The sequence below is a fragment of the Bombus flavifrons genome, chromosome 1 (assembly GCF_040668555.2).
Source record: "Bombus flavifrons isolate JBK064 chromosome 1, iyBomFlav1_principal, whole genome shotgun sequence".
Lineage (NCBI taxonomy): Eukaryota > Metazoa > Arthropoda > Insecta > Hymenoptera > Apidae > Bombus > Bombus flavifrons.
In genome coordinates, this window is record NC_138442.1 from 10337407 (window position 1) to 10354181 (window position 16775).

At 44.3% G+C, this 16775-nt stretch overlaps 1 protein-coding gene across 6 annotated transcripts in view; it reads right to left on the bottom strand.

The window, feature by feature from the left end:
• The window catches only part of LOC138186321 (serine/threonine-protein phosphatase 4 regulatory subunit 1), a 148221-nt gene that overhangs the window by 108215 nt on the left and 23231 nt on the right, over positions 1-16775 (bottom strand). For 5 of the 6 annotated variants that reach the window (XM_069126164.1, XM_069126103.1, XM_069126121.1 and 2 more), the window contains exon 2: positions 16201-16357. In XM_069126164.1, the coding sequence (XP_068982265.1) occupies positions 16201-16355 (155 nt within the window). In that variant the 5' untranslated portion in view covers positions 16356-16357. Of the gene's footprint in view, positions 1-16200; positions 16358-16775 lie in introns of those variants that run through there. The other variant, XM_069126156.1, reaches the window with a different exon arrangement.

The window sequence follows — 16775 nt, forward strand, 5'->3', positions numbered from 1 at the left end:
TGATAGACCCAAACAGATGTCCACCGGGAGAGGGACACGATTCACCTTCTGTGCCGCACGTGCCACTTTCTTTCGATACTTTCCGCTCCGACCAAGATATACGCCTCGTAAGCTCGAGGTAAGTATACGTAAGTGGGTATATATCGTGATTTTACGTAACACGAAATGTCCGATGGTATGACGCAGAAAACCTCAGGATACGCCTGGAGAATGTTAATCTTCGTTTAATCGAGCCCTGCTTCTGGGACCAAGACTGGTTTGAAAACTGCTCGCCAGGGTTGGCGGATTACCACGACGCACAATGGTCTCATTAAAATAGGAATGCAGTTCCTATGACACAAAGTACGTGGCCGGTTACTTAACGCGATAAGGACAACCATGCCCGAAATCGTCGTTGATGATACGTGATTCGCGTTCGATCGATCTCGTTTAAGCGTAAAGTGCCATTTCACGCAGGAAGCAACTGTCGGTTTACTACGCGTGCAATTATCATTTTATTCTCGTTTCACTACGATCTCGGGCGAACAGCTGTCAGTTTCGCTTGCGCTACGCGATCGATCGATCGATTGCGCGATATTCATGAGTTTCGCAATGAAATAACTGTTAAGGAAAGTGCAAGCGAATCTAGGCGCGCGTACTTTTGTAATGGTCAATGGGCATCGTTAAATGCGATCAGAGTGTTTACGCTTCGAGCTTCGATAAGCGTGACATATGTTCCCCAAAGAGAATAAATTACGGCGAGGGTAAATGAAAACCCACTTATGAATCGTAATACTACAACCTGTGCCTTAGACGTTTGTTAAAATTATCTTCGATCGAAAGATTTCTGAATAAACAAACGCTTCATTTTTCATTCGACAACTGCACCATACGAGGTAACCTTTGTGCGACACGGTGCAAGATGCATTTTACGATGCTCTAGTGATAGAACGAGTTGCGAACGTACAAGTGCCATGTTTTCACAATGACAACCTCCGATCGAACGATTTGAAAGGAAGAATGAAAGGACAAGCGCCTCGTTTTTGGAGCGACTGCACGATATAAAGTAATCTTCGGATGATCTTCATCGACCAAAAGCAATCTCGAAGTGAACAAGGGCTCTATTTTCCAGAAGCAACTGCCAATCGTTGAACTTGGAAACTCCGCCCAAAATTCTTTTGTTCACTTTCTGCATTAAGCGAAACGACGATCGATTTTCCCCAAATAGAATGCTTTTCCATAAAATCCATATTTACAGATCTCATAGCCCAGCTGTACAAACGATCGGAATCGCTGTACTCTTACGATGAAAGCTGACCTGCAGGTTGGACGAAGCCGACCCCTGGCTGTAGCGCGTCGTCGTTTGCACGAAATAATGTCCGGATCCCCCTGACTGTGGAGAAAGGGTTTGGGACCGCGACGTCTGTTTCGCTTGAATTATATACATGTGCGTATCGAGGAAGAAGAAGGAACGACGACGGAGGGCCGAAGCGAGGCAGATTCGAGTAAAAATCTACGGTGGAAGGGCAACACGAGGGGAGGGAGAGGAGGAGGTCGAGGGCCTAAAGGAAACACATGCCAGGAAGGCTCGTGCCACGACGATCTAAGCCGTATCTCGTGAGGTTGCAGCTGCCCTGCACCACCGCCGCAAATTGCCTCTCCCTCCTCCCTTAAGCCCCTTTCCCGACCTCTCCTCTTTCACCAGCACCCTTGTTGGCTCTGCACGATAGTCGGGGCACGAAGTCGAAGAACTTGGAATAGAGGGGTCTGGCTTCTTTAAAGCGAGCCGGCGAACCAACGAATTGTACGTTCATATTTACGAACACACAGGGCCAAAACTTATTCTTTTTCTTCTTCTTCTTCTCCTCCTCCTTCTTCTTCTTCTTCTTTCGCTTTCCATCTAACTCTGGGTTCTGTGACTCGAAACTTTCCGTGCCACTGTGGGGCCCCGGATGCGCGTCGAGATATAGCGAGACGAAGCGCTCGGGTGCCACCGTCGCGTCGTCTCGCGAAAGTGGGGATGAGGCCGCTTCGAGGAAGGGTACGAGAGAGGGGCCCATTGGGTCCTGGCGCGGCGTGCTTCGCACCTGGAGCCTCGCAAAGTACGCAGAAACGTTGGCTCGTGTTTGATCCTGTCGACGTGGAAGGACACGCGGCTTCGGCAAGCGTGAAAGTTCCAAAATTACGAGTGCAAGATGGTGATTAGGAGATTATCGGCGTGATAACGCTCATCCTGACAGACTCTGATGTCTTTCTTAAATATGATAATGTGTATTAAAAGAAGGAAGAAATTATTAATGTATTCCTAGTGGCGAAGCGAAGCGAGAGGTAATGGATAAGGAGATAGCAAGAAGCCAGACCAGTGACGAAACGAAATATTCATGAAATCAGTCTGTTTGGCTAGAAAATCAATTAAGGGTACCACACGTATGGTGCGCAACGAGGACCCCGTGGCGTTGATATATTTTGGCAACAGGGCAACAAATTCGATGGGTGAGAAGGAGAAAGAAAACGCGCGAGAGCAAGAGAGGCCCCAGCGGGCCACGGCTGGCTGGACAAATTCGATCGTTGTCGGCCGTTTGACGGCTATTGGGCAGAGAGATATATTCAGTTACCAGGTTTAACACGAGACGCGCGTCGTAACACGATAACTGGTCGCTCTTTCGTGTTCCCCTAAGAGGCCACAGAGGCAAGGAGCGCTAACGACGACTCTTTCGTATGATCAAATTTTCGACTATCGAATATTCATCGACCAACGGAAAGAGGGGACCCAGGACGGTTCCTTTTATACGGATCAAGTCGACGAATTTTGTGTCCTCTCTTTCCCTGTGTCAGCCACGGTGCCACGAACAAATCACACAGGCACACCGCTCCGGGATTGGAGCCGCTTTATTGGCCTAGGCGGTTCACCTGTTAATCGAACTCGGAATATTTTAACGAAATTCAATGGAAGGACGATCGCGATAACGTCGAACAATGCACACTCGAGCCTCGAGGTGTCCTAGAAACCGAACTTAAGCCCCGAAGTTTACTCGATCGCCTTTATTCCTCGGAACTCTTCTCTCTATCTATGGGAATGACTCTCGAAGAGTACTTTACGCCTGCTGTTCGCCCTTCTTACAGGATCGTCGGCCGTCGTGAGCGACTAGGAGGCGTACTGTACCACCCTAACCTTTCTTTCTGTCGCCTTTTTCCTTTCTTTCTTTCGCTTTGGTGTCTGAACGGTGGTAGAAGTAGCCGCGGGTTATTGCCGGGCCGATGTCATTTTCTCTCGTTGGCGAAAGGCTTGAGGGAGAAAAGCGGGTGGCAGGAAGAGGCGAAGGAAGGCTAGAAGTGACTGCGGAGAAACACTTAGTCGGTGACGCGTTTAATGTACGTCAAAGGGCTGTCGTTGTCGTCATCGGGGCTTCTAGTACTTCGTCGCTATTTAACGTTGTCCCTGCCGTTCAAGATGCCCTGAACGAGATAACCGATGAAAAACGCCGGCCTTAACAGCCGAGGAGACTCGGCGACGAAGAGCAACGAGGAGGAGATGTCTCTCGACGGAACGTCATCGACCCCCGATCCCCTCCCCCTCCGCAACCCCTTTTCTTCGTCGTACAGAGACAGTACGGTAAAAGGACACGGGCGGCGCAGCAGGATTAAAAGGATCGGCAATGGACGCTGTCGCGATGGTCCTTTGACCACCCTCGACGTATTTAAACGAGCCATCGACCCGGCGTGCGTCTGTGTTCCGTTGGCGGAACGTGTATACGCGCACCCTCCTGTCCGAACACGTTCTGACGGCTGCTCTTTCCTCTCGACTATATACGCGCCTATACCACACATATTCACGAGTGTATCCGTCGAACGAGGATTGGTTTTCAAGTCGCAAGAAGAAAAGGATACGTGTCCTTCGAAACATATACTGCCAGATAAAGTAGAATTGCGCAACTCCGCACGAAGGAGATATGTTCGTCAAAAAATAAGGTCGCGTATCTTTGAATCTTTTCAAATGCATTGCCGGGATACGCGTATCCGAGACTCTCGAGCCGGCTCCTTCTGTACCAGATATTTCCGCCCTGACTATTTTACCCTGGATTGCTCCGGTTCCGTGAACACGTAGTTTCATGCAACTTTATGCGCATTGCTCGGTTATATTTATGTCATGATTCGCGCTTTGCATGTCCGCGGAAGCGAATGGATGCAGCGCAACGAGCTCGACTCTTGTATTAAACCGCTAACAAAGAAGGGCTTTATTAGGAATGCTAACGCGTTCTTTCTTCCTTCTCTCTCTTCATCTGCTCTTTCTATTCTCATGCTCGTCATTAGCGACTTATTAACCTGCGTATTAATGCCCGGCATTTAAAGCAATCAAGCGTGCTCCGTTTCAAAAGAACGATCCACTTTGCTGGATGGACGGTTTCCTGGGATAAAATACCATCTGTCAATTTCCTCGGAGACGGTTTCGAGGAATTAACGCGAGGATTTACTCGCTGGCGCCTCTGCACGGGAATCTGTTGCCAGAATCTGCTCTTTTATTCGCCTCGATGAGACGGCGCAACGAAATATCCACTCGAGAAGGAATTGTTCGGGCGAAAGAGACACGGTGGCTGCGCGAATTTCTCTCTTTCGCCACAGTATCCATCCCCGTGGACGCTACCGCGCCGGAGGTGAACGGAGAAAATCGGAAGCGTTGCCGCGAGAACGCCCTTCGAAATGGTCGTTACCGGGGCCCTGCTGATTATCTAAGGGCGGACGTCATTTCCGCGTGGGCGTATGCCTTCGGGGGTCAAAGGGAGCACGCGGGTCCCCGCGCACACCCCCTTTCTGCTATTTCGGGATTAGACTCGTCCATTGCCAAACTCGACAGCTGGGGTAGATTTTTGAAATTCCAGCTGCTGCCTATTTCCTACGGTCTTCCGGTGGAATTTCATCGATCTGTTTCTCCACATTGTTGGCCGAGACGCCAGCTCGGCCAGACAGGGTGAAACGAACTTTAATTCGCACGCGAGACAATGTTTCCACTCGATACATGGCGAGGCAAGAGGGTTGGGTCGATTTCGATCCAGCTTTTATCGGACCGTTTACACGGAAGCCGATCGATAGCGGAAATATTTAATGTCAAATGTGATAAACGACAGGGTTCGCGCTAGGTATTCCACTCTACGAGTAGTATTTATCGTTAAACGTTTTGGTCATGGCGCCGTTTCTATGGAAAAGCGTAACTTTCTACGAGTGTCGCGTGTACTTGCGTCGATCGTGGTTTTGATTCGTTAAATTATCTAATCAACCAGACAATCGATTTCGTTTACGAGATCCCGATATAACGTATCTTACTCGCTCCTTTTTTATCGCCACTTACACAAATTATCTTACGAATCGTGGGTATTATGCGTCAGGTATCACGCGTCAGGTAATATACGTCATTGTAGCGATACATAATACCAAGAATTAATAGTTCTGAAAATTTCATATACAAAATGAGTCGACAGAAACGATGATCTAAGGTAACTCATTGTCTACTCATCGCATTTAAATATATCAAACTCTGGCAAATACTCTACCATTGCCTTCACCAAGTATCCTGACTTTCCGCTGAAACATTAATCACCGAAATTTCCTTTGCCTATTCTTCGCTGCTGCAAACTGCTCGGCCGGGGCACGGCGAACGACGAAACAAATAAGGAACGCGCGACGCCTGGTCCGAAAATGGAACAACAAAAACGTTCGATAATCACAGGTTTGCCGAGCGACTAGAGTACATATGTAGCAGAAAGCTGATGTCTGTGGGCATCGGTCGTCGATCGCTACAGCATATATTTTTTCATCCAGTCGGTCGATGGGCGCCCCTGAAGCGGGACCCAGAGGGTGCATCGGAATCGTAGAGGTCCGAGGGTAACAAACGCGAGTAAAATGGATAAAGGCTACACCTGGCCTCCGGATGGTCGATGGCGGCACGCGCTGCTCTCTCTTTCTCTCTCTCTCTCTCTCACTCACTCGTTCTCTCCGTGCAGATAGGTCTCGTTTTCCCCCCCGAATGTACACACCTGCCCCTCACCGACACGCATGCACGTCGCTATGACTGTGCGCGCAGCGAGGGTCGTAAATGCACACGGATTACTCCCGGCGATGCCAGTGTTATGGAGGATAGAAAGAGAAAGTGGACGAAGCAGAGTGAGAAAGGGGAAAGAGGGGAGGCTACGACGCAACTAGAACATAGTTAGCCCGCTGCGATTCCGACATGTTATTTCCTAGGATGGTAGACAGAGGAGGCTGTCTGACTCGAGTCGAGGTCCTTTGACCGGTGAATAAACTTTGCGCGAAGAAAAGGGTGCTCAACGAGCTTACTTATGTATACGACGCATTAATGCCGACCAACCACCGTACCGGTTCAACTTGCCGCGGGATGACGAAATAACCGTAAATCTTGATAATCGATTTTTGTATCCGGAGCGCAGTATTTTTGCAGAATTTAATGGAGAATTTTTAGAGATCTGTTCTAGTTACAGATATCGGTAGATTTGATGCATGTGTCAAGCTTTTTAGAAAGAAACGTTGGATAAAACCTTACGATTCAGCGTCATTTTAAGTACTACCGGTATCTAGGATGTTTCATGATATTTGTTTAACGTCCGAATTCAATTTCATACGCATTGTCGATGGCAAACTTCTTCGTGACAATGTCAAAAGTTTTGTCGAAATGTCCTAGTTTACAGAAGGGATGAAAGTTCCTCGTATACAGAATCCTGCAGCTAGTTTACGATTATGACTTCAGCAAGTCTTTCGAAACTTTTATCAAACATCTGTGACAAACTATAGAAACAATTACTGTTTTCAGACATTGTAACGTCTAACAAACAAAGTATACACATGGCGAAAGAGCGAGTCTCTTTGATTCCTCATCTACGTAGGACACAACAGCGTGATTGCAAGTAACTTTCAGCCGCGAGATCGTCGTGACGACAGCAGAGAGGCGGCGAAGCGAAAGGATGAAGGGACCTAGAAAAGCCTAAGAGCCGGCTGCTGCCAGCAACGATACCGTTTCTCGTGGTTGTTTCTCCGATGCATAGCCTCTCTGTGTTTGCAGCCCTCTGCTTCGCCAACTTTGCCATTCCAACGATGCGCCCTTAATCCCTTTTCCGTTGGCGCGTCACCGAAGAAGTTGACGTTTACGCCCCTTTGAAACTTGCCGCCTGGAAACTTAGCCGCTTCGTAACGAGGCGCCGACGATATCGTCGACTCGACGGAAACATTTTCGAAATTGCACGGAAGACCAGAAAGTCGCGAGAGGCACGCGACGAACTATCCAGATGGACGCGAGGTCGTGGAGAAGGACGGCGAGAAGGAAACGGGCAAAAACGAGAGATTAACGGGTTCGAATCGTGCAATTAATTTCAGAGAAACGCGCAAATAGCGAGAGCCGCCAATAAGCGGGGAGTTACAAAGGTAAACGAGCTTTGTAGGAACGTGACTGCGCAAGAGGGAAGTTACACGTGTAATGCCGCCCCCTGATGACGTTGATGGTGGCGATGGTGGTGGTTCGTTTGTTCGGCTGTAACATGGACGGACTTTTCTTCGTGAAGCGCAAAGCTCCGATAGCGATGCAACGAAACGCGTCCCTCGCGCCACTGAACAGCAGGCTGCGGGGGAAATTGGCGGAGGACCGCATTATTAAAAGTTTCCAGGCTGGGCGTGGACCTGATCGCTCTCTTTCTCTCGCTCTCGTTCGTGTTCTCTCTCCTCTAGCACTCTGCTCGCTGCGTCGTGTGACAGCTCTCGAGTTTTCGACTTTGGAACGGCGTTCTCGCTAGAGCAGCTCCTAATGAAGCGGGGGACCCTTTAATGACCATTTTCCGTGGCAGATGCTGCAATATCGTGACGTAAATCGATCGCGTAACTATATGGGCAAACCGTCGAATACGATGACGACATTTCGTGACGACGACTAGGAAAGGGAAGAAGAAACGGAAAACCAAGGAAACGTAGAACGACGCGCGCAGAAAGAGACGAAATAAGACGGGCAGATGGTCATAGGGCGAAGGGCACGTGCCCTAGACACCGGCTTTACGATTTCATTATTTCTTTTTTCTTCTGAACGACGACGTAGATAATTAGAGATCCTCGTAGCCGATAAGGTGTCCCACACACGTGTACGCCTCCTCTTTCTCTTTTCCTTTTCTCTCCTTTCTCCTCCCCTTTATCTTTCTTCCTTTTCTGACCAATGGTTATTACGATACTCGGTATCGATCTGACCCTTCCACAGGAACAACGTTATATCGACGCAATTCGAACTCCCTTCTTTACCAGGAATTACTTATCTTGCTCTATTTATGCCGAGTTCTTGGTTACTTCCGTTCTCGTGGTCCCGCTGACGTTTAAATTCGACGCCGCTCGAAACGAAAAACGGAATCGTTAAGCGTTTAACGATCGCCCGTGATAAACTGATGTCTTTAAATTTATCTTGTTGGACGTTCGTCTTGGTTGGGGAATGATCGCTCTGCACCTTTTTTCTTTGCCCGTAGAATCGATGATCTTTTACGTGTCCGTATTCTATTGTATTTATCTATTTTAGTCTGATTTTAGTCTGGAAAAATCGGTCTTGGTTTTAGATAGTTTACGAATGTAAAGCAAAACTAAAACTAAACTTACAGGTAGCCAGCTACAGTACATTCAAGTATATCAATTCTTTGGAGTTGGTTCCTTGACAGTAATGTCGAAACTAATAAATATATTCTATTCCGTATATCAATATATTCTATATATATATTGTTTCTGCTTCCCTCTGTGATCTTTTATAAGTGTAATAAATTAAATATAAGATAATTCCGATAGTTAGCAAAGATTACCCTATATGTTAATTAACGAAAAATGCTTTATACGTAACGATAAGTCGGAAAAGAAGAATCAAACTTTTTCGTCCAAGACCTCGTTTTCGAGAAAATAAAGTTGAAAATTCGGTGAGTACATGTCCATTTAACAAATTCTTCATGGATTGTGTTCGACATGGCTGCCAACAGACGCAACCTATCTCAAACTCGATTTTTTTCGAAAACGATACGTGATACGGAAAAATTGTATTTTACATTTTCGACTTACATTTGTTTGTAGAATAATTTTCCGTGAATAATCTCCTGGTGTTAATCAAATACGTGTAGTGACATAGTAACGCTATTTCCTCGAAACAATCTCGAATGAAAAAACTTTATTTTTCTTTTCGGTATTTGTTAAATTCTTTGAGCGAAGAATAATTCCTTATCTTTATCGCGTGTCCTGGAACACATTGTATATCGAGTTTTTATATTGAAACTATGAGAAACGTCAATCCGTTCATTTTAATATTCAATATTTATATTATATTGACGTCATCATTGTCGGCATCTATTCTCACATTTCATTGTATTTCACTGTTTGCGTTCGAATATTTTTTAAATTCGTCAATATTTGCCTTTCGCGTTGCATGTGTACATATATGTTCATGGATTTTGTTCCGTATAAAGTGAACTTGAATTTCAATATCCATAACCGAGGGAGTAGAAGTTTCTTCGATGTATGTAGATCGAGTTTACGTCTTACATCACTTTGAGAAAGTCTGTGCTTAATCGCGGTTTAAATACACACCTCAGGTTTCGGAAAAAGACTATCAGGAACGAAAACGATTCGCATGGATGCAATAAAGGAGTTTATCACAGAGCAACAATACGATGATTATTCCCTAGGCGTGCGCCGCTCGAGCACGACTTCCAATCGTGACCTAAGACGATCGATTCGTTTACCCTGCATTGTTCTCGAATCATAGTTTTGATGAAAACAAGTTACGTCGCTCCCTCGAATATCGTGAATTAACTTACTTTTCACCTTTCCAGGAGTAGAAGAATTCTCACGATAGATTTTCTAACTTCTACGTAAGATTTTGAATCATTTAGCAAGGGTATAGCGATAACGATCGATCTACGAGTTTGCACATACGAGGCAAGAAAGCACGACAGAGTGAACAGCTACGTGACGCGATCCTTAAACTGATCAAAGTGCACACGTAGATCGGTGTAACGTCGCGCAATATGATGCAATCGTTTCGTTATTACAAGCATGGCCGTGCAGTATCTTTCGAAATCTATGATTTTCTAGTAATTTATTCGTTCGATAAATTCCTTAGATTTTGCAGTGCATTCCACAACGAGGAATGCTTTTTGGATGATAGGCGCGGTGTCCCACTGACCGTAATAGCTGATACGGCTATTTTTCAAGCGGTCGAAACCGAATCACGAAATTACCTGGACGTAAATCGAAATCGCAAATACCCGTGGTAATACCCTAATCCCGGTATATTGGCCTCCCTCTCCGTTCTACCTATGCCGTGTGCGTCTGTTTGTCTGTCTGTCTGTCTGTCTATCTGACTCTACGTGTACGTGTGTTCGCGTGTATATGCAGGTTTCACGTATTGAAAGCCAGAGCGAACAGCGTCGAACGATGAAAAAGCGGAGAACGACAATCGGAAAATTGTGCCATCTGGTCGAAGGCTGCGTTCACACCGAACAATGTCCGCATTATCTGTTCTCCGCAACGGTGGAAGAGGCATGACGTGGCAAATGCTTGGCACACCAGACAAATCGACTAGTCATTGAATGACTGCGCTTCGAATGGCGAACCCAGTTGTTCCACCGAACAGGAAAAATTCCAGGGAAATGCGATTTTTACTGTCCACACAAAATCGCAGCCGTTATTCGCTCTCCGACACGTGTGGTCGCAACTGCTGCGGGTTTTACAAAAACGATATTATCCTAATATCGTGGGTGAACGAAATTCTTGTAATCTTTGTAAAAGACTGTGTCGAAGTTGATGTCATGCAGGGCTAAGGGCTATGTTGAAATTTTAATTTTAAAATATAATTTTTCCTATGTATTTAATCTCCTCAGAGATGAATTTGTTAAGCTCATAAAAGAATCGTTTTGTAACTTGTAGGAAGAATAATATTCATGTATTTAGACATTGAATGATACGAATGACTATTCGCGAAATGATTTCATTTTTTGCAGTCGTATTTCTTCTCTTTTCTTCCTCTGCTGCAATAGTTTCTTCATTTACGTTCTCTTCTTATCTTCTTCCACCTCTTCTTTCCTTACTTCTTCACTCCCTTTTTGCTTTTTGTCCTTCCTACTCTTACCCATTTCTTTTATTTTATTCCTTTCTTACTTCCTTCTTAACCTTCCATTCTCTCCATTCAACGCTACATCATCTTCCCTCTTCTTTTCCCTTTTTCACCACCCCTTCTCATAAAGACTTAATCTGTTACGTAACAGCTACTATTCTTTGGCAAGGTTTGCACAAAAAATTGTTTGAAGCTATTTATAAAAGGATTTTATATTTACAGTTGCCACTAAAAGTATCTGCACATATCTGTATTATCCTATGAAACACTTTTTTATCAAGTTCTACGTTTCATTTTCATAGCGTCAAGCTTTCATAGTCGTATAAAACTACCACTAAATGATACAAAATTTAATATATTTGTAGCTAATTAATTACCATATAGATGCTATACTTAAAGTGTGGACTTTTAGGCAAATTCTTTTTTTCGAGAATATAATTTAAGAAATAGAGCAAGTACTATAGAAAGCACTACTATGCTTTGCATATTCCATGTATTTATTCATATTACGCACATTCTGCGTACTTTCGCAGTTTTAAATTTCTTCCAATAAATCAACCGTGTGCAAATACTTTTACTTGTAGCCACTGAATCCATGTAAACCGGGAATAAGAAAGCAACGCGAAAATTTGTGGAAATAACATAACCGGTTAATCGACTGGTCTCGACGGGCCATGTCGTCAACGAGTTCGTCGTCTAGACTTGTTGCAGACGTGACCTAAGGTCCGGATTAATTTTAGCAGTATTTTGTTTCGACCGCGTCTCGCGTTGTACGCGACGAGAGAGCCGAAGAACCCATTGGCTCGTCCGGAACACGTCGGTATTCCAGAATATTTCGCACGTGCACCGCGCAAGCCAGGCTCTGCTTCGCGGAAACGCATCATGGCGCCAGAAGCATCGACCGCGAGGCCGTGGTTTCCGCCCGACCATTTTCCTCGTTCGTTAAAATTCCCACGTGCCACGCCAACGAGGAGAAACAGCAGTCGGGTCAAAAAGAGGTTTTCCAACTTTGTTTAAACTTTCACGGCGTAACTATACGAGCAATATCTAAACTATGCACGAGCATAATAACGGTGGTAGAACGTTCGCGCTTCTCGCGGGCGAGATATCTTTGCACTGATCTTATTATAGAATAAACTTGTGATCGAATCGAGTTAACGACGTGTTAAATTATGATTTCCAGCGGACTGTTGCGTATTCATAAGCCTAATGATTAATATCTACGAAATTAGCCGGTGCAAAAATAACAATACACATAAATTGGTAAGAGAGTTCGAGAATCGTATACCGTAGCTGTACTCTGAAAGAAGTTTTATTTAACGAGTGACACAGAGACAACGAGTCACAAAGAATTTTTGTCATAGTATCAGAACAATGACATGTATAACGAAACGTACGAAATTTGTACCTCTGAACAGTTGTGAACGTATTACGAGACGATTTAGTGCGAAATTACAATGAAGTATCTCATTTTGCCAAAATTGTCAGTGATACGTTTTTAAATTTTATCGTGTGAAATTGTAAAATATTTTGTCACGGAATGCTTCTTTCTCGGATACTGTCTTCCCTCACAGTTGGACGATACGGAGTCCTCTTTGCATCGGCACAGCTTGTTGATGCAATAGAATCGTTCATAGATCCTCTAATTGTTTCGAGCAGCTTATTTTGTAACGCAGAGAATTACGTTAATTTGCTGAACGATCGACGCATGCCAGATAAACAAAGCGTTTCTCTATCGAAAGATACGATCGTTCCGCAAAGAACGAACTTTCTAATTGCACCTGAAATCCCGTGAGCACGTTGTCGCCGGTAGCTGGTAATCGGAAACCATGCAAGAGCGCGCACGGTTACGAAACACGCTTTTAATTACATGGTCTGGGTGATCTTGGCACCTGTGAAACGGTGAAACGGTTCACCAGGGAAACCTGCGTACGCCTTACGAGACTTTCGACGATGACCAGTACGTTTGCGATACTCGTCGATGACAACTCTTTTAACGTATTTACATTCTCGTATTAATTGCACAACGCGGCATACATATTACGCGTGGAAATACACTTTACCAGACTAAATGTCGAATAATCGTACGGATGTACGATAAAACGCGTTGCACTCGTTCTTTTCACAAGGAACAGATCGCACGGGTCGATTCGGAAAGAGCTGGGAATTATGTTCTGCGCGGTCAGATCAAGATCAAGTTGAATCGGAGCAGGGTAAGAAATACGACGCGCAATACCGATACTACGTTCCTTTCTTCCGTTGCGGCTCGTATCGCGCTCACACGCGCCATGCCGCCTGCATAAATCAGTTGTGTCAATTAAGAAGTTCGAAATCATTGCAAAATCGTGACGTCCTATGAATATATCGTTCGAACGACCGATGACGATGAGCCTTCGAGAGTTGTTAGTTATGCTCGGTGAAGGAAATGGGCGGTTAGAGGTTGGGAATTAACCTTTGTTCTACGCTAACGCTCGGAACCGAACCTTCTTTGGTGCACATGTCGAAGTAACTTTTGTTAATAGGGAGAAGATACATGTGTGAACATTTAAATGCTACTACTAATCGTTTATAGTTATGACATATGTGTAATCGAAAATGAAAATAGTTCCATGTCACATAGAACGTGTGCATTTAAGAATATTCGATAATTGTCCTACTGACACACGTACTTGTTGTTGGTATAAATTGAGTGCTCTTTACTTCCTTGTTATCCTATTATAAATCTGTTATATCATTGGCATCGTATTTTTTAGTTCAGAATCGAAGTGCAGATAAGTGAATTCAACAAGCAAAAGTTCGTTCGATCGAGTACTAAGAAAAATTTCGTTCGTGTAAGCGGAGTTTTACTACAAAAGGTGAAAAATCTGTTACAATTTCCCAATAAATGTAACAAGTAGCTGGTCTAATACATATGCCTGACAGTGTACGTGTTTTGTAGTAAACGAATTAAGAACATCGATCATCTTGTCGCGTTAGAAGATCGGAATTGCAAAGACAGTGATAATTGTTCGTGTGTTCCCGCGATGTTGAATCGACATCAGATTTTTATGTACGGTCTATTTCACTCATAGGTAAACCGACTCGACGTGCGTTCCAAAGTTCGCTCATCCGAAACGTTGGCAGGGAAAGAGAGAAATAGATGAGGCAAGAGAGCCGGCGAGATCGTAGAAGAACATAGGAGAAGAAAGGAAAGGGAAGAAGCAAAGGAACGAGAAAGGAGAGAGAGAGGCGAATGACGTTGACCTCAAACGAGGCGCCCGGCAGTTGGACGGTGCAGGAAGGGAGGACGCGACGCCGCGCGCCGCGACGCTGACGCACCGTGTATATTTGGCTAGGGTCCGCCACGTCCGATCGTAGTAGTTCTTTCCGCGGTAGATAATCTCGAGTGACTGCTATCCTCGATATCCTCTAGGTCATATTGTTCCGATTTTAAACCTCCATTTCACGGTCTCTATTTTTTCACCTAACTAACTGTCTCGTCAGTCACCGATAACACCTCTAATTTTCTAGTATTTTCAAACGTATCATCTTTGTCCACTATTATTAACTCGTCTGATGTTTATCGCTTCGCCATTGTGAAATTTCCAATTTTGGCGTCGCTCTAGTTTTCTTTAAACACCAATGGACCGGTTAACTTTGAAATAGTAAAAATTCGAAGGGACACAGATTTTTTATTTACAAATGCTTTTTCTTTCATCGTCTAGATTCGTATGGAATTAGTCATTCTGGTCGTTCGTCAGCTTGAGTTTGCGTCACGAAGACTATAAACGAGTCATGATACGAACTTATTAGGTCAAAAGTATGGCTCAGGTGTTTCATAGAATCTAAGAATTTTAAAATTGGTTGAAAAATATCTGATCCTAGAACACTTTCCGCTAGAAAATTTATCGAGATAAAGGTCGTTGCTACTTGTATCCGTAACATTAATCTTAATTAATAATCAGCGATCTTCTCGCTGATGATAAAGATGATCTGTAACGAATGCAATCGAGTTTTTCCCTTTTACCAAAATAGCCGATTTTATCTTCAGGTAGCGTTTTCAAGCGCGAGCAAACTGAAGTGGATGCAAAACGAGAGGGGCGGGAAAACGTCGGGGCAAGCGTCTCGGAGCCAAAAGTTCGGGGTGACTGTAAAGAGTAGAGAAAAGTCGAGGGGGTTGGTAAGCAACGCGAGGATTCGTTGTACGCAGAAGAAACAGCAACCGTCGACTACCGGCGCTTCGAGAATTTATGGACGAGCCCTTCTTTCTCTCTCTCTCTCTTTCTCTCTCTCGTCGGGTACCGCGTATCCGGCCGGTGCGGTGCTCAGAAAAAGCGAAACCTGCACGAGAGGACTTCGGCGTTACATTGTGTAGCGGCAGTCGCCGATCCTCCGAAAGAGATTTCCTTTTTCTCCGTATGGAAATGAGCAGGCATTTCTTTCATCACGGCCTTATTCAATGTCTGCTTGCGCGTACATCATATTTTCCTCTTACCCTTTGCCGATGTTCTACATACTCCAATGTTTCAACAATTTCGCCGTCTCCATCCCTTAAACATCGTTCCTCCATCCCGTTCCATCGTTCCTTTCATTTCGCGGAGACGTCGAGAGGTTCTTCAAAGGACGGATAGTTACATTTTCTTGCCATGTTTCGCGTAACGCGCGGAAATTCGTTTTGTCTCGCGTTTTGATGATATTTCACGCCGGCACGGAGTCAGGGAAATTCGAAAATGTTCGTAAATAATTTCGAGTGAGCGACACAAATGTAAGGCAGAACATTTGAAAGAGATTTCAACTTGCTGTGCGATTCAGACGGTACGCTAAAAATATTAAGAGACAGCACGCTTGTTCGATGTGTATGCAAACGAATTTTCATTCGTTTTCGCTCTTTCATGCAAACGACACCGACGAGCAAGCTCTGTGTTTTATAACGAGTTCACTTCGTTCTTGTCATACGGTCACACTCTTCAATTTTTCCGTATATGTGCAGGCTATTGGTTTATAAGCGCAGATTTATCCAGATATATCAACATCGAGATAGATTCATAAGCAAATTAACGACTGGAATGTACTTGTTGTGACAGTTAGAGGTGGGAGAAAGAGATTAAACTCACCGTGTGAAGCTTGCGTCCGACGCTACGTACTGTTGCAATTTGAGAAGAAGTTCGTCCCTTCCACCTTCGTCGCCACTTCCTCCAACATTGCAAATACCGGTCCCAGTAGGACTTAGAGTATAATTAACATCATCGCAGTCTTCGTCGGTCCCCATTGCTGTACAAACCGAAATGTAATAATATTTAATCAAAGAGGAAGGAAAAAGGTAAAACTTATTTCGACTTGCTATACGTTATTGTAACTTAGAAAAATAAAAGAAAATATTCCTGCCTGTTTCGTTACGTATCTTAACATATTAAAGACGATTTATCATATTTCCAACGAATTTACGTTATTGAATTTGAATTTTTATCTTTTGTCTAGATTTTAGAATTTTAAGAATTTCCAAGCAATTCAATTATTTATGAGCTTCGTGGTAAATTATATATATATTTTAAATCAATCTATACCTTTTCACGCGTTTCTGTTTTATATAATCCTTATGTAGCGGCACATGAGTAGAGGACAAGTCAAATCATGTTGTTGTTTTGCCTCGGAGTATCAAGATCGTTAAGACACATGTAATGTAAGAATA